At 43.7% G+C, this 22,927-nt stretch overlaps 1 protein-coding gene across 2 annotated transcripts in view; it reads right to left on the reverse strand.

Moving 5' to 3' along the window:
- Positions 1–355: 355 nt before the first annotated feature.
- Positions 356–22,927, reverse strand: part of CFAP161 (cilia and flagella associated protein 161) — a 63,991-nt gene continuing 41,419 nt past the window's right edge. For both annotated transcript variants that reach the window (XM_075342802.1, XM_075342803.1), the window contains exons 6-7: positions 21,157–21,230; positions 356–626 (exon numbers count right to left, since the gene is read on the reverse strand). In XM_075342802.1, coding sequence (XP_075198917.1) covers positions 446–626; positions 21,157–21,230 — 255 coding nt within the window. In that variant the 3' untranslated portion in view covers positions 356–445. The remainder of the gene's footprint in view (positions 627–21,156; positions 21,231–22,927) is intronic.

Below are 22,927 nucleotides of genomic sequence, written 5' to 3' on the forward strand. Positions count from 1 at the left end.
TGGCACAGTAAGAATAAGCCTCCCCTCCATCTTGCTTTCTAGAAGCTAAGACACATTTCTACTGGATTTTTAAACGTCTTTTCGTGAGACCACACGGACGCTACCCGTGGTCAAAGGCTTAGCCATGTGCGACCAACTGTGAAGTTTTGCCCTTTTATCAAGAGAACCCCTTTGAATAGCAATTAGTATATTCTGTGTTTCATACACAACGTGCAATGCAAAATGTTATTACTTTTCAAAAGAGGTCAGTATGGTTTTAAAAACCTTGAATGTGTCCTTCAATTGTCAGGCTGATGGCTGGACATTTCCTTACAAAAATGTACAGGAATTTGTTGGGTCAATAACAAAGATTCAATCATTTTTATAACTATTTTTTATTGTAAATAAAGTTGAACCTAGGTAACCAGCCACATGCCACTGAAGAATATGGTAGTTCTCTTGGAGCTTAGCATACATGCGTGCCTCCATTCACATCTTCGCTTGGTGGTTTAGGTCTGTCAAACATTGAGTTTATGTCATCACTTGGGTTTCCAGTAACAATAATCCAATGATTTTCATTCTCTTCAACTCTGTGTCCATTTAGGTGCGTGTGTGCGGTGATTTCACATTCCTTGCCAAACAGTGTCCTGAAAAAAGACATCATAAGAAATATGAGTTGTAATGATGAGCGAACACTACAATGCTTGAGTGCTTTATACTCGAGTTGAGCAGGTCAGATGCTCTGACGGGGTCGACTCGAGCAACAAGTGTGATGGAAATCAATGAGCAGTTCAGCTCTCCATCCACATACATCCAGCCATAAAGAGAACATTTTCGAGGGAGGGCAGTTTTTTTTGTTTGTTTTTCTTACACACTACATCTGAAAAAGTTGTCATCAAATCGGAAATTTGATGAAAATTTTGAAAATTTTGCAATTTTCAAATTTTTAATTTTTATGCCCTTAACCCAGAGAGATATGTCACACAAAATAGTTAATAAATAACATTTCCCACATGTCTACTTTACATCAGCGTAATTTCTGAAACAAAATCTTTTGGAGTTAGGAAGTTAGAAGGGTTCAAAGTTCATCAGCAATTTTTTCCCATTTTTTCAACAAAATTCACAAAACCATTTTTTTGGGACCACACCACATTTTAAGTGACTTTGAGAGGCCTAGGTGAAAGAAAAAAACCAAAAGTGACACCATTCTAAAACCTGCACCCCTCAAAGTACTCAAAACCACATCCAAGAAGTTTATTAACCCTTCAGGTGCTTCAAAGGAACTAAAGCAATGTGGAATTAAAAAAAGCAAAAAATAAAATTTTACCTAAAATGTTGCTCCAGTCCAAATTTATTCACTTTTAGAACAAATAACACAACAAAATGGACCCCAAAACTTGTTACCCACTTTCTTATGAACGCGCCAATACCCCATATGTGGTCAGAAACCTTTGTTTGGACAAATGGGAGGGCTCGGAACAGAAGGAGCAATATTTGAATTTTGGAAAGCAAATTTGACTGAAATAGATTGCGGGTACCATGTTGCATTTACATGTCCGCTAAGGTACCTAAACAGCAGAAACCCCTCACAAGTGATGCCATTTTGGAAACTAGACCTCTCAAGGCTTCTATCTAGGGGTATAGTGAGCATTTTGGACCCACAGGTACTTCACAGATTTTGATAACGTTACGTTGTCATATTGACAATTTTCACTTTTTTCTCAAAAATGTTGCTTTAGCATCAATTTTCTCACTTTTTCAGGAGGTAATTCCAAAAATTTGACCCCAATGTTTGTTACCCACTTATTTTTTAGAATTTATTGTGCAATTTCTCCTGAGTTTGGTGATATCTTGTATTTGGTGGAAATCAACTGTTTGGGCACACGGCAGGGCTCGGAAGAGAAGGAGTGCCATTTGACTGCAAAATTGGCTGGAATCAATAGCGGACGCCATGTTGCATTAGGAGAACCCCTGAGGTGCCTAAATAGTGGTGGTCCCCCACAAGTGACCCAATTCTGGAAAATAGACCCCTCAAGGAATTTATCTAGATGTTTGGTGAGTACCCTGAACCCCCAGGTGCTTCACAGAAGTTTTTTAATGTTGAGCTGTGAAAATAAAAAAAATACATTTTTACCACAAAATTGTTACTTCAACCAGACAGCTTTTTTTTTAACAAGAGCAAAAGGAAAAAAATTAGCATAAAATTTATTGTGCAATTTCTCCTGAGTTTGGTGATATCTTGTATTTGGTGGAAATCAACTGTTTGGGCACACGGCAGGGCTCGGAAGAGAAGGAGTGCCATTTGACTGCAAAATTGGCTGGAATCAATAGTGGACGCCATGTTGCATTAGGAGAACCCCTGAGGTGCCTAAATAGTGGAGGTCGCCCACAAGTGACCCAATTCTGGAAAATAGACCCCTCAAGGAATTTATCTAGATGTTTGGTGAGTACCCTGAATCCCCAGGTGCTTCACAGAAGTTTATAATGTTGAGCTGTGAAAATAAAAAAAATACATTTTTACCACAAAATTGTTACTTCAACCAGACAGCTTTTTTTTTTTAACAAGAGTAAAAGGAAAAAAATTAGCATAAAATGTATTGTGCAATTTCTCCTGAGTATGCTAATACCTTATGTGTGGTGGAAACCAACTGTTTGGGTGCACAGCAGGGCTCGGAAGGGAAAAAGTGCCATTTGTCTGAACAATTGGCTGGAATAATTAGTGGACGCTATGTTGCATTTGGAAAGCCCCTAAGATGCCTAAACAGTGGAGGTCCCCCACACTGACCCCATTCTGGAAACAAGACACCTCAAGGCTTTTATCTAGGTGTATAGTGAGCATTTTGAATCCACGAGTGCGTCACAGAATTTGATAAGCTTAAGTTGCCATATTGAAAATTTTCATTTTTTTCACAAAAATGTTGAGTTAGCATCAAATTTCTCACTTTTTCAAGAGGCAACAACAAAACGTGGACCCCACAGGTTGTTATCCAATTTCTTGTGAGCGCAGGGATACCCCACATGTGGCCAAAAACCTCTGTTTGGATAAATAGGAGGGCTTGGAATGGAAGGAGCACCATTTGAATTTTGGAAAAGTTGTAATAAATTGCACGCACCATGTCACATTAGCAGGGCCCCTTGGGTACCTATATATCAGAAACCCCCCACTAGTGACCCTATTTTGGAAATTAGATCCCTCAAGGATTTTATTCAGGAGTATAGTAAGCATTTTGATTCCACAAGTGCTTCACAAAAATGTTGCTGTAGCAACAAATTTCTCACTGTTAGGCTATGTGGCCATGATCCAGCGACACGGCGTCCAGTACACAGTGTCAGCCTTCCTGCAGAGATGTGAGTGTTGTCCATGGGAGAACGCAGCTGCCCATGCCCACGATTTGGGTTCAGGCTCCTGTGGACTTTACCTCTATTCTACCTGCAGAGAACAGTCTCGTCTCCGCAGCATAAATTGACATGCTGAGGCTCGGGAAGCTGCACCATAGGTCAGTTTATGCTGCGGAGAAAAGAAGCACAGTGGGCATGGGATTTCTAAAAATCCTTCCACTGTGCTTCTACTGCACAACGCAGCGTTATGGATGTAGGGAAAACACTCTGCGCCCACAACGCTGCAAACCCTGATTGTGGGCACATAGCCTAAAATGCTACAATGGATGAATGGATAGATGTCAAACATATATAAAGTCCCACCCCCCTGCATATTCTAAGCTGGCGCCCTTTAGTGCCTTTCATGTGGCACTAAAGGGTGCCTAGCCTTGTATTTAGCCCAAAAAAAAAAATAATTAAAATAAATGACATGGGGTCCCCCCTATTTTTGATAGCCAGCTAGGGTAAAGCAGACAGCTGTAGACTGCAAACCACAGCTGACAGCTTTCTCTTGGCTGGTGATTGTCGCGGGCGGGGAGGAGGGTGTCAGCACACTACGCTCACCCCTTCTGCTCGGGTCCGGCGGCTGCTGCTCAGTGGTGGCTCGAGCCGTGTGCCGGATCCCGGGGGTTCTCGAGCGGCACTCCTCGCTCGTGAGTGAAAGGGGGGTTGTTGGGTGTGGGGATAGTTTATTGTCCGTGACACCACCCACGGTTGTGGTGATTTCACCACCGCTGCTCTATAGGCCCGGGGATGATGGTGTGTAGCAGCGAGATGTTGCGTTGCCCCTCCGTGGGTAGGGGTTAGTGATCCCGGGGCCCGGTGATGGTGAGGGAGATGCAGGGCCTGGTGGGCGCAGGGACGCGGGGGCAGCGCTGTGCCTTGCGGCACTGTGGTACTCACTCAGCCTGAGACGTTGACACAGTTTTACGGTAAACCACACGGCTGGAAAGACGGTTCCCACGGACGGCTGCACTTGCTCTCCCAGTAGGTGACGGTGATGTCCCTTTTCCTTGCACCTTTGTTTCTGTGTTGGTAGCGATGGGTTCCCACCGGTAACCCACTCCCTGGCTTCAAGCTGGACCGGAGGAGCTCTACTCTTTGCCCACAGGCGCTGGCCCTAAGAAACTGGTGCCTTGGCAGTGGCGGTGTCTCTCCTACTCTGGTTGGGCTGTTGCCTTCAATCGGGACTTGGTTGTTGGGGGATCTACGTCCCCTTCACTGACGGATTTGGCAAATTATGGCGACTCCTAGCCTTGCCGGGGTCCGAGAGGCCCCTGCCCTGGTGCTGACTGTCCTTCGGTACACTGCTCCAGACCGCCGGGTCACTACCCGTCCGCGGTCCTTCCAGGAACTTCCAAACGGTCCCCCTCCAGACAGTCACCGCCGTTGCTGACCTTGCTGACCTGTCCTGCACACAGCTGGACTACTTCAGGCTTTCTTTCTGTCACCACTCTTGCTTTCCTCCTTTACCACTTTACTTCCTTCTACTTTCACTTCCTTAACTCCTCTTAGCTGTTTACTCAAGCCCTGCCTGGGCTACTCTCTTGTTCACTCCTTCATGTCCCTCACTGGACTGCCTGGTTTCTCCCGCCTCCAGAGCTGTGAACTCCTCGGTGGGCGGAGCCAACCGCCTGGCCCACCCCCTGGTGTGAATCATCAGCCTCTGGAGGAAGGCAACAAGGATTTTTGGTTAGCTTTGGTGTTCCTAACTGGGATGTAGGGTGTGGTGGTGTGATGACCTGTGACCCCTGGCTTGCCCAGGGCGTCACAGTGATCAATTTGGAGGGCTCCCCAAGCTGTTTTTTTTAATTTTTTATAAATAAATAATTGAAAAAACAAACAAACGTGGGGTCCCCCCAAATTAGATCACCAGCCAAGGTGAAGCTGACAGCTGGGGTCTGGTAATCTCAGGGTGGGAAGAGCCATGGTTATTGGACTCTTCCCAGCCTAAAAATAGCAGGCCGCAGCCGCCCCAGAAGTGGCGCATCCATTAGATGTGCCAATCCTGGCACTTCACCCCAACTCATACCATTGCCCTGGTGTAGTGGCAAACGGGGTAATATATGGGGTTGATGCCAGATGTGTAATGTCACCTGGCACCAAGCCCAGCAGTTAGTGATGTCATGGCATCTATCTGATACCAGACAAAACTAATTGACAGTAAAAAAAAAAAAAATTGACAACAAAAAAAAAAAACAAATTTATTTGAAAAAAACACTTCCCAAAACATTCCCTCTTTCACTAATTTATTGAAAAGAAAAAAAAAAAATCCAGTCCGGAGTAATCAATTTTGGAAGTCTCACGACGATTCTGGACCTTCTAGAATATTGGGGGCATGTTTAGGGAACGTATCCCCCATTTTCTAGGAGTGCAGACCCTCTATTTCAGGAGAGTGGGTGCAAGAATCTGCACCTCCCCTCCCCGGGTCACAGCAGCAGAGTGCGAACAGCCAGCGCAGCTCTCTGAACACAGGAAGCTGGCTGTCAGCTGCTCTGCACATGTGACCAGCTTGCACTGTGAAGGAGGAGGGATCGCGGTGGATGAAGGCTGTAAAAGGTACGGGGGACACCGGGGAACACCAGGGGGGAATAGGGGGTGACCTGGCAAGACCTGGGGAGCAGTTTTCTGTCGCACGTGTCATGGCACATGCGACAGAAATCAGAGGAAAAGGGTAAATGCAACCGGTACGCTGCTGTGCGTGCGGCCATCTTGGATTTTCGAGAGGGGGTTGGGGGTCGGGGGGGGGGGGCACTTTGGCGACACCGGGGGACTGGAGGGGACCGGGGAGGAGATTTATCTTCCATCTGGCATGTTTGATCATGCCAGATGGGAGATAAATCATCTTTTACCGGCGCTGTCATTTACTGTAACGTGATCACGGTATACAGTGTATACCGGTGATCACGTGACTGGGGACCGGAAAAACCGGCCTGAATTATGATCTCCAGGGTCTCAGCTACCCCCGGTAGCTGAAACCCCGGAGATTTTCTGACGCTGGGGGGCGCTATTCACTTATTTCTGCCTGTCGTTTTAAAACGGCAGATCAGAATAAGTACCCTTTTTTGCTGCTGAGATAACAGAGAGAAGTAGAAGACGGGCTTTTCAGTGCCGCGCCAATGATCACAAATCAGAGGATCAGATTAATGTAGCTTTATTGTTGCATAGGTCCACGCATTTCAGGAGCTCTGTTCCCTTCCTCAGGACCATCAGAAATAAGACAACATCAAATCTACCGTGGTAGATACATGTGTACATTAAATAGGCAAAGTGACGTCAGAGTACCGCCCCGAATAGAAAAAATGGGCGGGAAAGGGTGCATCGTGATCCATATATGACGCAATACAAGTGAATACATAATGAAGGAACAAAACATAAATTCTTGTTTCATATAAACATTAGCGGTGTAATCTGGACATAATAAATTGTGTGACAATTAAAAAATATTTATAATATAATTGTGTGTGACAGAGAAATAAAATAAAATCCACTGAATCCGTACGCGCATATGTATATACACAAAACCTGTTTACGTGATAAACTCCGGGGAAAGCCCAGAACTCACCCAGAATTATAAGCGGAGAACTTTAGGTGAGTCAGGATCAGAATTGTGGAGGCGCAAGACAGTCCACCCAACGGGGAGTGTGGTTGATCAGGACGTGTGGAGGAAGAAAAGACATCACCAAAAAGGATATGCACAAGTTACTGTAACCATATGGAGGAAAAGAATTTTGCACCAAGACTAGAGAACTCCAAGAAAAACAACTGTGTATATAGAACAGTTTTTATAAACCACATCCACTGTATAAGAAATAAGTGAAATTGAATAAATGTACATATACATACCTATATACATATATGCATATGCATATACACATACATACACGTACATGCATAGAGGTACCCTCAACTATAGTGTAACCCTCAATGAAAGTACAGAAACCGCTCCTGACTTTCATATGGAGTGAAAGTTCAATACAGTTCAACACCGTGGGAAAAAAACAATCAGCGGCTGCGCAGGAAGCAAGTATCAGAAGGGGAAGAGGTGAATTGAGTTCAGACCCGTGGGAAAAAAGTGGGTGCGCATGCGTAGGCTACAGCATAACACAAGTGTCTCAGATAGCACTGGAAATGGGAGATAATGAAACTGGAGAATGAAGGGGAGTGCATAGAGAAATAAAGTATGAGATCTCGCCCGGGGAATAAAGAATAAACATAGAAAAAACTTTGTATATGTATATATATATATATATATATATACATATACATACATGTGTTTTCAATAGTAAATAAGTGTAGAAGAAATCAAAGCTAACCTAAAGGTCAATACTCATTAGATTGTGCCAGCAAGGACAGGTGAGGGAAAATCACGGGGAGAGAACCCACATGAATAGTCAGTCCGTCTAAAGGATAGGAGGACTATACCGCTACTCTGAAATAGCATGTGAAGGAAAACCCAGTGGAACAAAGGTCCGATAGAGCGTACTCTGGGAACTAACATGAAAAAGAAACAACGTGTATTTTAAAAATCACAAATATGGCTATTGGAGAAGGAAAGATAAAAATACTTATGATTCCTAGTATCCACGGCAAATACGAGGAAAAACAAATTTTGAAATGCTGACGGTAATACAACATATGAATAAATAATTAAAATAAAGACCTATTAATAAAAGGAACATATAAAAAATATATAAAACCTTATAAAAATACCATAAAAGTCCCAATGTGAATAATATAAAACATGTATAACAACATTGCACATCTATCAGGGAATTATGTATATATTTCTATACATAATGTGTAAGAACTACGTAGGGAAGTTGATAATAAATTATCAATATTTCGATAGCAATACCAAATAAAAAGCAGATAAAAACCAAATTAGGATGAGTATCTAATGAAATAAATCCGTAACCTCATTGAGGCCCTGAGGTTTCAAGGTATTGAGCTTATATATCCAGTACGTTTCTTTCCTGTTCAGGACCTCGATCCTATTAGGTACATGTGGGGGTTACACCTTAATTTAATATTTCTAGCATGATGTAGGGTCACATGTCGAGACAGACCATGTAGCATAAAACCCACCTTAATGTTATGTCTGTGGGAGTTAACTCTATTGTGTAGAGCCTGGATGGTTCTGCCCACATAACGCTTACTACAATCACATTCAATAAGATAAATCACAAAGTCAGATTGACAGGTGAGATGTCCTTTTATCAGGAATTCCATTCCCCCAGGGGCCAAACCAAAATTCACCCTTCCATGTTGGATATTTTTACAACATAAACAGTTTCTGGTGGAGCATTTGTAAGAGCCTAAAGGTTTATTGCTGGTGGTGGGACTATCAGAATCTCTAAGCCTGCTAGGGGCTAGTTGGTTTTTTAAGTTGGAAGCCCTACAGTATGTAACCCCAGGGTGGATAGGTAGTATTTCTTTAAGATACGGATCATTATGAAGTATGGCCCAGTGTTTTTTTAGGATACTTTTAATTAAATTTCCATCACTGCTGAAAGTGGTGAGAAAATGAGACGAAAATTTATTACCAGGGATACCTTGTGACTCAGTGATGTCACTACCCTTTTTGTCAATCAAATCTATCTGTTTGAGATTTCTGTTGGCCTGATAAGCTTTCTTAATGGTGGCCAGTGGATATTTTTTATCCATGAACCTTTCCTTCAGTACCAGAGCCTGATCTTTAAAATCTTTATCCAGTGTACAATTTTTCCTATTTCTCTGAAACTGGTTCCTAGGTATATTGAGCAGCCACTTGTCATAATGGCTGCTAGTAAAGTCTATGTATCCATTACTATCCACAGGTTTAAAAAAGGTTTTTGTGAGGATGGTCTCATTAGTATGTGAGATGGTGAGGTCCAAAAAGTAAATAGACTCTTCACCAGTGGTTGGAGAGAATTTTAGGCCCCAATTATTTTTGTCTATGCTCTCTAAAAAAATGGGGAGATTATTTTCGTTGTTGTCCCAGATAATAAATAAATCATCTATGTATCTCTTGTATACCACCACATGTTTAAATTATTCAGAGGAATAAATATATAGTAGTTCAAATACTCCCATAACTAAATTAGCGAAGGTAGGTGAAACTTTGGAACCCATGGCCACTCCACAGCATTGATGGTATATGGTCTCCTGAAATGTGAAGAAATTGTTTTCCAAGATGAACCTCATCCCTTCCAGGATGAAGTTCTTTTGTAATGATGGTAGCCTTTCATCCATCTCAAGAAATTGTCTAAAACACTCAAGTCCCAGCGAATGTGAAATGTTTGTATAAAGTGAGGCAATGTCAAGGGTTAAAAAAAGAAAGGAATCTTTCCACTTAATGTCCTTTAGAATATTAATTAAGTGAGTGGAGTCTCTAAGGTAACTCCTGAGATTGGTGACATGCATTCTCATGATGACATCTATATAGGCTGCCAGGTTTTCAGTCAGGGATCCAATCCCTGAGATGATGGGTCTCCCAGGGGGATTGGATAAGCATTTGTGAATTTTGGGCAGATGGTAATAGAAAGCCAATCTGGGATTTTTAATTTCTAGGAACTTTTTCTCATCCTTGTTGAGGACCCCTGTCATTACTGCATTTTGAATTAGGGTGTAATAGTCCAGGATGGCATTGTGATGTGCTTTTATGTCCACGACCTCATAGTGTACAGTGTTGGAGAGCATCCTAAGAGCCTCCTGAACATAGACATTCTTGTCCTGTAACACAATACCCCCACCCTTGTCAGCACTTCTGATGACCAGGTTGGGGTTACCTTTCAAAGCTATCAGGGCTGAATTCTCTTCCCTAGTCAAATTAATCCTAGGGCAACTTCTATTGGTTAGAAGCTTCTTAAAATCTTCTAATACCAGTTCATTGAAGGTTTTAATGTGATGCCCTATGCTTTGTAGGGGATAAAAATTGGATTTTACTTTCAGATCTGTGTGGAGAAAATCATCAGACAGCATGGCATCCTTAGTGGGATTAACCTTGTTGATTTGAAAGTGTCGGGTGAGGGTTAATTTTCTGATGAATCTTTGAAAATCTATATATCGCTCGAAGTCATCGGCAGGGTTGGCGCGGCAAAAGGACAGACCTTTTTTCAGGACACTGACCTCACTTTTGGATAGTTCATAACTGGAAAGGTTGAAAATACCTGAAGTATCATAACTCAGTGTGCAAGTCTTTTCTCTTTTTTGTTTGACCCTATGTCCTGCTCTAGTTCCTCTGTAGTACTTTTTCTCTTTTCTCCCCTGGGGGTAAGAAAGTTGGTAATGTGGACCTGTGTGTTCCTGGCCATCGGTAAAAAAGGAACACATGAGTTTCCTTCGTGAGTGTTACCAATGGTAACAATGCCTTTGTTCAGAACACCAGAAGGTTCAACCAGAGGAGGAGGAATGGTGTCACATTCCTCAGACTCTGAGGATACGGGTAAGGGTATATATTCCTCATGTACTGATAACTCTAAGAGGTCAGCAATGTCATTATCAGGGAGATTGCTGTTAATAGGGATGGTATCATTCACCTCAAATCCTGAGTTGATGTCTCTATTCTTGCGGATCCTTTCAATTTGTAATCTAAGCGACTATAATTGTCTCTTGGTTTCCTCAAAATCTGCAGACGTTCTTGTGAGTGTCCGAGATATAAGGGTATGTGTGGTTGGAATCATTTCCATAGGAGTGGTAGCAACCTGCGGCATGGAATTAAGTGTCACAGAAAAGACCTCATCAGTGATAGTGACATTAGGGGGAACCAGGGGTGGTGAAACCCTTTGTGTCTCCGGGTTAGGAGTCTTTTTGGGATAGTCATTAGAAGTGGTTCTATCCCTCCTAGATATAGAGTTGGAACTTTTTTTGTGAAATCTACTGTGTTATAAAAGTTCCTATGTTTACTACTCGATCTAGGTCTACGATCAGGAGGCATGTTCACTCCTTCACTGGGTTCAGATCTTTTGTTTTTTCCAGGAACCATATCAGACCTGTCCCATTGGAGTTTTTTAGACTTTCGAAAGATAGTTTCCTGTTCAAGCTGAGTCAGTTTCGTATTAATGTCTGAATTTAGTATCTTAAATTCAGGATGTAGATAAAATTTGCTGAGCTCCTTGTGGAGTTCAGCAATGTTAATGGATGTATCATTAGCAATATTATTACGGTTTTTGAAGATGCTCTCTAAAAAAATGGGGAGATTATTTTCGTTGTTGTCCCAGATAATAAATAAATCATCTATGTATCTCTTGTATACCACCACATGTTTAAATTATTCAGAGGAATAAATATATAGTAGTTCAAATACTCCCATAACTAAATTAGCGAAGGTAGGTGAAACTTTGGAACCCATGGCCACTCCACAGCATTGATGGTATATTGTCTCCTGAAATGTGAAGAAATTGTTTTCCAAGATGAACCTCATCCCTTCCAGGATGAAGTTCTTTTGTAATGATGGTAGCCTTTCATCCATCTCAAGAAATTGTCTAAAACACTCAAGTCCCAGCGAATGTGAAATGTTTGTATAAAGTGAGGCAATGTCAAGGGTTAAAAAAAGAAAGGAATCTTTCCACTTAATGTCCTTTAGAATATTAATTAAGTGAGTGGAGTCTCTAAGGTAACTCCTGAGATTGGTGACATGTATTCTCATGATGACATCTATATAGGCTGCCAGGTTTTCAGTCAGGGATCCAATCCCTGAGATGATGGGTCTCCCAGGGGGATTGGATAAGCATTTTAACCCTTGACATTGCCTCACTTTCTACAAACATTTCACATACGCTGGGACTTGAGTGTTTTAGACAATTTCTTGAGATGGACATAGACTTTACTAGCAGCCATTATGACAAGTGGCTGCTCAATATACCTAGGAACCAGTTTCAGAGAATTAGGAAAAATTGTGCACTGGATAAAGATTTTAAAGATCAGGCTCTGGTACTGAAGGAAAGGTTCATGGATAAAAAATATCCACTGGCCACCATTAAGAAAGCTTATCAGGCCAACAGGAATCTCAAACAGATTTCAACAGAATCAACAGATTTGATTGACAAAAAGGGTAGTGACATCACTGAGTGACAAGGTATCCTTGGTAATAAATTTTCGTCTCATTTTCTCACCACTTTCAGCAGTGATGGAAATTTAATTAAAAGTATCCTAATAAAACACTGGGCCATACTTCATAATGATCCGTACCTTAAAGAAATACTACCTATCCACCCTGGGGTTACATACCGTAGGGCTTCCAACTTAAAAAACCAACTAGCCCCTAGCAGGCTTAGAGATTCTGATAGTCCCACCACCAGCAATAAACCTTTAGGCTCTTACAAATGTTCCACCAGAAACTGTTTATGTTGTAAAAATATTCAACATGGAAGGGTGAATTTTGGTTTGGCCCCTGGGGGAATGGAATTCCTGATAAAAGGACATCTCACCTGTCAATCTGACTTTGTGATTTATCTTATTGAATGTGATTGTAGTAAGCGTTATGTGGGCAGAACCACCCAGGCTCTACGCAAGAGTTAACTCCCACAGACATAACATTAAGGTGGGTTTTATGCTACATGGTCTGTCTTGACATGTGACCCCACATCATGCTAGAAATATTAAATTAAGGGTAACCCCCATTGAACAGATACCCCAACATGTACCTAATAGGATCGAGGTCCTGAACAGGAAAGAAACATACTGGATATATAAATGAAGCGTGAGAGTAGAAAGAGACCGCACTCAATCCGCTGTGAAGGATTTCTTTATTCAAACACGTGCAGAGTGGAGGGCTGGAGACACACTGTGAGCTGGCTCTTCAAGAATGGACGACAGCTGTTTCGCCCAAATTGGGCTTCCACAGGTCCACATGTGGAGCCACGGCTACACCCCTTTTAAAGGAATGCTCACAGATTGCCCCAGACCACATAAAAACAAATAGGAGATTTGTGTATGCATATAAAATACATGTATCCATTTCCATGCATGAATTTACAACAAATTTTAAACATGTGAAAGAACACACTTGAATAAAATGAAGCAATGGGTGATAGACAGGCAGAACTGTCATAGGAACACGGATATCAAACATGTAAAAGAACACACCTGAATAAAATGAAGCAAAGGGTGACAGACAGGCAGAACTATCATAGGAACACAGATAGATCCACACGATCGTTTAAACCTTGCGGGCCCTGTGCCCCATAATTAATAATTAACCTAGCCTCCTCTTGTAGCAACAATTTGTGCAGGTCGCCCCCCTTCAAAGGGAGGGAGACCTTTTTGAGGCCGGCAAAACGCAAAACGTCGGGGTCACCATCATGACAATCCTGGATATGGGAAATTAATCTGGGAGAACCTTTCCCTGATGTTATTGAACTATAATGTTCCCTGAATCGCACATATAAGCATCTTATAGTCTTGCCTATGTAGAACCTGCCACAAGGGCAGAGCACCACATAGACCACAAACTTAGTTTTACATGAGATGAATTGATGGACAGTGTGCAAGTGCAGGCCGACTTGTACGGAGCGACCTTTTAAATGCTGGCTGCAAAAACGACACTGACCGCACCGGTAATTCCCTGGTGGGCAGCATTTGTCTAGCCAAGTTGTCGAATTGGTAAGTCTGTTCCTCACAAGTTTGTCCCGCAAATTGCCGCATCGTCTGAACGATACCAAAGGGTTGGACATTGTCCTGTCAGATAAAGCCGGATCATTCTTCAAAATATGCCAATTTCTGCAGAGAGCAGTTCTAATGGCATGCTCCAGAGGTCCAAATTTAAAATTAAAGACAAACCTACCCAAATTGTCAACACATTTTCTGGTGCGGTTTTTACGGACAGACGTGGCGCCGTCTGATCTAGCTCTCTCACAGGCCGAATCAATCAGTTTTTTTGGGTAGCCTCTTTGATGTAATCTAATCTTCAACTCCTGAGATTGTTGAAAAAAAGATTCCTCTGAACTGTTTGCTCTACGTACTCTCAGGAATTGACTGTAGGGCAAACCCGTCTTAATGTGGAGGGGGTGGGCACTTTGATAATGAAGAAGGGAGTTTGATGCCGTCGGCTTTCTGAACAACCTTGTACAAATATCGCCCTCCTTGATAGAAACCTCAATATCTAAAAAATTGAGAGTATCGCCACCATATGAGGAAGTAAAGGACATATTCATGGTGTTACAGGTGTTAAGATAGGACACGAAATCAGCAAAAAGGACCTCAGTGCCAGCCCACACTATGAATATGTCGTCCATGGACACCATATGTCCTTTACTTCCTCATATGGTGGCGATATGGTGCACGTGTTTGAATAAAGAAATCCTTCACAGCGGATTGAGTGCGGTCTCTTTCTACTCTCACGCTTTATCAATGGACTTTGTCTTATGACCAGCACCCCGTTTTTGGATTGTCGGACCCTCCAGGCTCTCCACCCGAGCACAGGCACAGGCGGTACCGCAAGCGATATTGCAGGTAATCTGCGGTGGTGCAGGACTTTGCTTCTCTCCTGCTTTATTATACTGGATATATAAGCTCAATACCTTGAAACCTCAGGGCCTCAATGAGGTTACGGATTTATTTCATTAGATACTCATCCTAATTTGGTTTTTATCTGGTTTTTATTTGGTATTGCTATGGAAATATTGATAATTTATTATCAACTTCCCTACGTAGTTCTTACACATTATGTATAGAAATATATACATAATTCCCTGATAGATGTGCAATGTTGTTATGCATGTTTTATATTATTCACATTGGGACTTTTATGGGATTTTTATAAGGTTTTATATATTTTTTATATGTTCCTTTTATTAATGTCTTTATTTTAATTATTTGTTCATATGTTGTATTACCGTCAGCATTTAAAAAAAAAAATTTTCCTTGTATTTGCCGCGGATACTAGGAATCATAAGTATTTTTCCTTCCCCGATAGCCATATTTGTGATTTTTAAAATACATGTTGTTTCTTTTTCATGTTAGTTCCCAGAGTACGCTCTATCGGACCTTTGTTCCCCTGGGTTTTCCTTCACACGCTATTTCAGAGTAGCGGTATAGTCCTCCTATCCTTTAGACCAGACCTGGGCAAGGGGCGGCCCGCGGGCCGGAGGCGGCCCGCCTACTGTCTGTGACCGGCCCGCCCATCATGCTAAGAGTTGGAGGCGTGGCCTGATCTATGCCTCAGCCTTGCTCTCACTGCCGGGAGCTATGATTCCCGCAGTGCAGTGATAAGCAGCTGCCACGCCCCTACTCTGCCTGTCATGCCTCCTCTGGTTGCTGATCACACTCCTCGGATGCCTCCCTTGTCCCCTCCTCTTGCTTTGTCGATGCTGGCCGCGCCCCCTTTGCCTGCCCCTTCTACCCTGGGATCCTCACATGACCGGCCACTTCAAAAACGTTTGGTCTACAAACTGAGGTAATGTGCACTTGTGCAGAAGTAGCACCGGTGAGAGGGCAAAGTGGCTGCAGAAGGGGGGAGCGGGGGAGCAGGGGAGCAGCACTTGTGCCTTCTCAGGTCCCCCCTGTGCCTGCAATAGAGGAAGCAGACACACAGGGGACTCAGAGAAAGCAGCCAGAGGAGCCCTCAGGCTCTGCTGCTGTGCTGCCTGCCTGTGCCCTCAGCGTCCCCAAGGCCAGTATGCATGCCCCACTGGACACCACTGTGAGTATGCATGCCCCACTAGCCACCACTGTGAGTATGCATGCCCCACTGGCCACCACTGTCAGTATGCATGCCCCACTGGCCACCACTGTGAGTATGCATGCCCCACTGGCCACCACTGTCAGTAAGCATGCCCCACTGGCCACCACTGTCAGTAAGCATGCCCCACTGGCCACCACTGTGAGTATGCATGCCCCACTAGCCACCACTGTGAGTATGCATTCCCCACTAGCCACCACTGTGAGTATGCATGCCCCACTGGCCACCACTGTCAGTAAGCATGCCCCACTGGCCACCACTGTGAGTATGCATGCCCCACTGGCCACCACTGTGAGTATGCATGCCCCACTGGCCACCACTGTGAGTATGCATGCCCCACTGGCCACCACTGTGAGTATGCATGCCCCACTAGCCACTACTGTGAGTATGCATGCCCCACTGGCCACCACTGTCAGTAAGCATACCCCACTAGCCACCACTGTCGGTATGCATGCCCCACTAGCCACCACTGTGAGTATGCATGCCCCACAGGCCACCACTGTCAGTATGCATGCCCCACAGGCCACCACTGTCAGTATGCATGCCCCACTGGCCACCACTGTCAGTATGCATGCCCCACTGGCCACCACTGTCAGTATGCATGCCCCACTGGCCACCACTGTCAGTATGCATGCCCCACTGGCCACCACTGTCAGTATGCATGCCCCACTGGCCACCACTGTCAGTATGCATGCCCCACTGGCCACCACTGTCAGTATGCATGCCCCACTGGCCACCACTGTGAGTATGCATGCCCCACAGGCCACCACTGTCAGTATGCATGCCCCACAGGCCACCACTGTGAGTATGCATGCCCCACTGGCCACCACTGTGAGTATGCATGCCCCACTGGCCACCACTGTGAGTATGCATGCCCCACTGGCCACCACTGTGAGTATGCATGCCCCACAGGCCACCACTGTCAGTATGCATGCCTCACAGGCCACCACTGTCAGTATGCATGCCCCACAGGCCACCACTGTCAGTATGCATGCCCCACAGGCCACCACTGTCAGTATGCATGCCCCACAGGCCACCACTGTCAGTATGCATGCCCCACTGGCCACCACTGTGAGTATGCATGCCCCACTAGCCACCACTGTGAGTATGCATGCCCCACTAGCCACCACTGTCGGTATGCATGCCCCACTGGCCACCACTGTCGGTATGCATGCCCCACTAGCCACCACTGTGAGTATGCATGCCCCACTAGCCACCACTGTGAGTATGCATGCCCCACTGGCCACCACTGTCAGTATGCATGCCCCACTGGCCACCACTGTCGGTATGCATGCCCCACTGGCCACCACTGTCGGTATGCATGCCCCACTGGCCACCACTGTCGGTATGCATGCCCCACTGGCCACCACTGTCAGTATGCATGCCCCACTGGCCACCACTGTCAGTATGCATGCCCCACAGGCCACCACTGTCGGTATGCATGCCCCACTGGCCACCACTGTCGGTATGCATGCCCCACTGGCCACCACTGTCGGTATGCATGCCCCACTGGCCACCACTGTCGGTATGCATGCCCCACTGGCCACCACTGTCAGTATGCATGCCCCACTGGCCACCACTGTCAGTATGCATGCCCCACAGGCCACCACTGTCAGTATGCATGCCCCACAGGCCACCACTGTCAGTATGCATGCCCCACAGGCCACCAGTGTCAGGCCACCACTGTCAGTATGCATGCCCCACTAGCCACCACTGTCAGTATGCATGCCCCACAGGCCACCACTGTCAGTATGCATGCCCCACAGGCCACCACTGTCAGTATGCATGCCCCACAGGCCACCACTGTCAGTATGCATGCCCCACAGGCCACCACTGTCAGTATGCATGCCCCACAGGCCACCACTGTCAGTATGCATGCCCCACAGGCCACCACTGTCAATATGTCTGTTTCACAGTCCCCAGTAATGTCTATGCCCCCCACTGACCCCAGTAATGTCTATGCCCTCCACTGCCCCCCCACTGACCCCAGTAATGTCTATGCCCTCCACTGACCCAAGTAATGTCTATGCCCCCCACTGACCCCAGTAATGTGTATGCCCCCCACTGACCCCAGTAATGTCTATGCCCCCCACTGTCCCCCCACTGACCCCAGTAATGTCTATGCCCTCCACTGACCCAAGTAATGTCTATGCCCTCCACTGATCCCAGTAATGTGTATGCCCCCCACATTTTCATTGAATCTTATTGTTGTTTAACTTACTGTTTGTTTATGAAGGGATAGTATATAAACTATATACAGTATTGGGTAGAACTGAGCTAATTACATTAGTCCGGCCCTCTAAAACCATCCCAATTTCTCATGCGGCCCCATGGAAAAATTAATTGCCCACCCCTGCTTTAGACGGACTGACTATTCATGTGGGTTCTCTCCCCGTGATTTTCCCTCACCTGTCCTTGCTGGCACAATCTAATGAGTATTGACCTTTGGGTTAGCTTTGATTTCTTCTACACACTTTTTCCACTTATTTACTATTGAAAACACATGTATGTATGTATATATATATATATATATATATATATATATATATATATATATATATAAAGTTTTTTCTATGTTTATTCTTTATTCCCCGGGCGAGATCTCATACTTTATTTCTCTATGCACTCCCCTTCATTCTCCGGTTTCATTATCTCCCATTTCCAGTGCTAACTGAGACACTTGTGTTATGCTGTAGCCTACGCATGCGCACCCACTTTTTTCCCATGGGTCTGAACTCAATTCACCTCCTCCCCTTCTGATACTTGCTTCCTGCGCAGCCGCTGATTGTTTTTTTCCCACGGTGTTGAACTGTATTGAACTCTCACTCCATATGAAAGTCAGGAGCGGTTTCTGTACTTTCATTGAGGGTTACACTATTGTTGAGGGTACCTCTATGCATGTACGTGTATATGCATATATGTATATAGGTATGTATATGTACATTTATTCAATTTCACTTATTTCTTATACAGTGGATGTGGTTTATAAAAACTGTTCTATATACACAGTTGTTTTTCTTGGAGTTCTCTAGTCTTGGTGCAAAATTCTTTTCCTCCATATGGTTACAGTAACTTGTGCATATCCTTTTTGGTGATGTCTTTTCTTCCTCCACACGTCCTGATCAACCACACTCCCCGTTGGGTGGACTGTCTTGCGCCTCCACATTTCTGATCCTGACTCACCTAGAGTTCTCCGCTTATAATTCTGGGTGAGTTCTAGGCTTTCCCCGGAGTTTATCATGTAAACAGGTTTTGTGTATATACATATGCGCGTACGGATTCAGTGGCTTTTATTTTATTTCTCTGTCACACACAATTACGGTATATTATAAACATTTTTTAATTGTCACACAATTTATTATGTCCAGATTACACCGCTAATGTTTATATGAGACAAGAATTTATGTTTTGTTCCTTCATTATGTATTCACTTGTATTGCGTCATATATGGATCACGATGCACCCTTTCCCGCCCGTTTTTTCTATTCGGGGCGGTACTCTGGCGTCACTTTGCCTATTTAATGTACACATGTATCTACCACGGTAGATTTGATGTTGTCTTATTTCTGATGGTCCTGAGGAAGGGAGCAGAGCTCCTGAAACGCGTGGACCTATGCAACAATAAAGTTACATTAATCTGATCCTGTGACTGGTGATCATTGGCGCGGCACTGAAAAACCTGTCTTCTACTTCTCTCTGTTATCTGCCGCTTTGGGTTGCTGCTGCCGTGGTCCATTTCTACATGCAATTATAGTGGTTGTGACTGTCACAACTACAGTTGGTGAGTAATATTGCTCCCCCCTCCCCTGCCCTGTACATATTAGGGTAAGACCCTATTGCGCCTTATTTTCCACAGCTTTTTTCTTCATTTCACTGGACAAGCTACATAGACATGAAAAGTATTTATACCAAAGTCAAAAGGAGCACATACACTCAAGCAATAGGTTTGATAAAGAACTAATGATAAATAGTACAAATATTATGGAGATAAACTTTATGATTTATTATTCACTCGACATGATCAATACTCAGAAATTGCAAGTTATGGTCAACAAAAGGAAAAATGGGGACATTTATAGACCACAAATTCATTGGCTGCTTAACTAGGTAATGCTTACGCTTACAGAGCCTAGAGGTAAAGATCCGTGGCTGACATAAAATGGGGCACCCATGAAACAGGCCACAGGCTGCTTTTGGTATACATTTCCTTTAGACAATATCAATTTCTTTTAAATACACAAAATGTTTATACTGAAGTCCTTCATCCATGGGGAGAACCTTAAGAGTATTTAAAAAAGAGTTTTGAGAGGAAAAAAAAGTAAAAAGACCCTATATTGTATATTAGAAATGAGAAAAAAATATTGTATTGTCCCTATTTCTATCTCCATCACTGGCAGAATTAGAGCCAAGGCACCTGGAAACCAAATTTGTCAGGGCAGCCAGTGACCAGGAGAGTGGAAGCGAGTGTCATGGCAGCCGTCCTACTACACACAGAGAACGTATGGACAGAAATCCTGGCCTGATATGAGGATGGATGAGGGAAGAGACTGAACGTATGGCGGTCTATTAGGTGATGCCATGTGACACTTAAATGTTTGCTTTGAGGCCTAGTCTTTTCTCGTTACTCTCCTGATCCTGAAATGATAGTCTGAAATTACAGACACTAAGGCCACGTGCACACGTTGAGTAGTTAGTGACTTTTTTACCTCAGAATTTGTAGCAAAAACCATGAGTGAGTGATAAATACAGAAGTGGTGACGTGTCTCTATTATACTTTTCCACTGATTGTTTCTCTCCTGGTTTTGGCTACAAATACTGAGGTAAAAACTCACAAAATACTCAATGTGTGCACGAGGTCTATGACTGAAGAGATTCTGACTTTTTCTAGTAATGTCTTAGAGTCTTTGGGTGTACGACATATACATATGTCCATGTCACTCATATATACACAGAGCTGCCATTAAGTGGTCAGGTAGTAAGATGACAAAGAAGCCAGTAGGGCTTTTACTCAGTGCTCCTTTTGAAACATGTAAACCAATATGCTGTATAGGTTACTGGTGTTTCCATGACATAAAAGTGGAGAAAACAATTAAATAATAAATTCAGGCCAAATTACTAACATGGTCATTGTGGCTTACCATAGTACATACTTCCTGAGGACGGCCAGGCACTGATTTGTTTTACTGTGAACTATAAGGAGTTTGTTGTTTGCCTAGAACAGAAAAAATATTTGTATTTAATGATCACTATATAAAACTAGTCATATTCTGCACAAATACAATATAAAAAAAATGCTGAACAGCGCAGCCTGGCTTTTGACTCAGGAAACTCGCACAAAATCCAAGAATTAATATTAACAAAAATTTCCTTCAAGAATATTATAAGCCTATTTTTCATACCCAGGCATCTAAGCAGCCAGCCGTATTGCTCTCATCTAATAATGCTCTAGTGCTACAGATCAGCCATGAGAGCTGTTCTAATGGATTCCTAGATACAGGGAACATGCGTGCAACACCAACCTTCAGGTCAAATCTGGTAACGGAGGCTCGAGGAACATACAGTTAGGTCCAGAAATATTTGGACAGTGACACAATTTTCGCGAGTTGGGCTCTGCATGCCACCACATTGGATTTGAAATGAAATCTCTACAACAGAATTCAAGTGCAGATTGTAACGTTTAATTTGAAGGTTTGAACAAAAATATCTGATAGAAATTGTAGGAATTGTACACATTTCTTTACAAACACTCCACATTTTAGGAGGTCAAAAGTAATTGGACAAATACACCAAACCCAAACAAAATATTTTTTATTTTCAATATTTTATTGTGAATCCTTTGGAGGCAATCACTGCCTTAAGTCTGGAACCCATGGACATCACCAAACGCTGGGTTTCCTCCTTCTTAATGCTTTGCCAGGCCTTTACAGCCGCAGCCTTCAGGTCTTGCTTGTTTGTGGGTCTTTCCGTCTTAAGTCTGGATTTGAGCAAGTGAAATGCATGCTCAATTGGGTTAAGATCTGGTGATTGACTTGGCCATTACAGAATGTTCCACTTTTTTGCACTCATGAACTCCTGGGTAGCTTTGGCTGTATGCTTGGGGTCATTGTCCATCTGTACTATGAAGCGCCGTCCGATCAACTTTGCGGCATTTGGCTGAATCTGGGCTGAAAGTATATCCCGGTACACTTCAGAATTCATCCGGCTACTCTTGTCTGCTGTTATGTCATCAATAAACACAAGTGACCCAGTGCCATTGAAAGCCATGCATGCCCATACCATCACGTTGCCTCCACCATGTTTTACAGAGGATGTGGTGTGCCTTGGATCATGTGCCGTTCCCTTTCTTCTCCAAACTTTTTTCTTCCCATCATTCTGGTACAGGTTGATCTTTGTCTCATCTGTCCATAGAATACTTTTCCAGAACTGAGCTGGCTTCATGAGGTGTTTGTCAGCAAATTTAACTCTGGCCTGTCTATTTTTGGAATTGATGAATGGTTTGCATCTAGATGTGAACCCTTTGTATTTACTTTCATGGAGTCTTCTCTTTACTGTTGACTTAGAGACAGATACACCTACTTCACTGAGAGTGTTTTGGACTTCAGTTGATGTTGTGAACGGGTTCTTCTTCGCCAAAGAAAGTATGCGGCGATCATCCACCACTGTTGTCATCCGTGGACGCCCAGGCCTTTTTGAGTTCCCAAGCTCACCAGTCAATTCCTTTTTTCTCAGAATGTACCCGACTGTTGATTTTGCTACTCCAAGCATGTCTGCTATCTCTCTGATGGATTTTTTCTTTTTTTTCAGCCTCAGGATGTTCTGCTTCACCTCAATTGAGAGTTCCTTAGACCGCATGTTGTCTGGTCACAGCAACAGCTTCCAAATGCAAAACCACACACCTGTAATCAACCC

The sequence above is a fragment of the Anomaloglossus baeobatrachus genome, chromosome 4, assembly GCF_048569485.1.
Source record: "Anomaloglossus baeobatrachus isolate aAnoBae1 chromosome 4, aAnoBae1.hap1, whole genome shotgun sequence".
NCBI classification, from domain to species: domain Eukaryota; kingdom Metazoa; phylum Chordata; class Amphibia; order Anura; family Aromobatidae; genus Anomaloglossus; species Anomaloglossus baeobatrachus.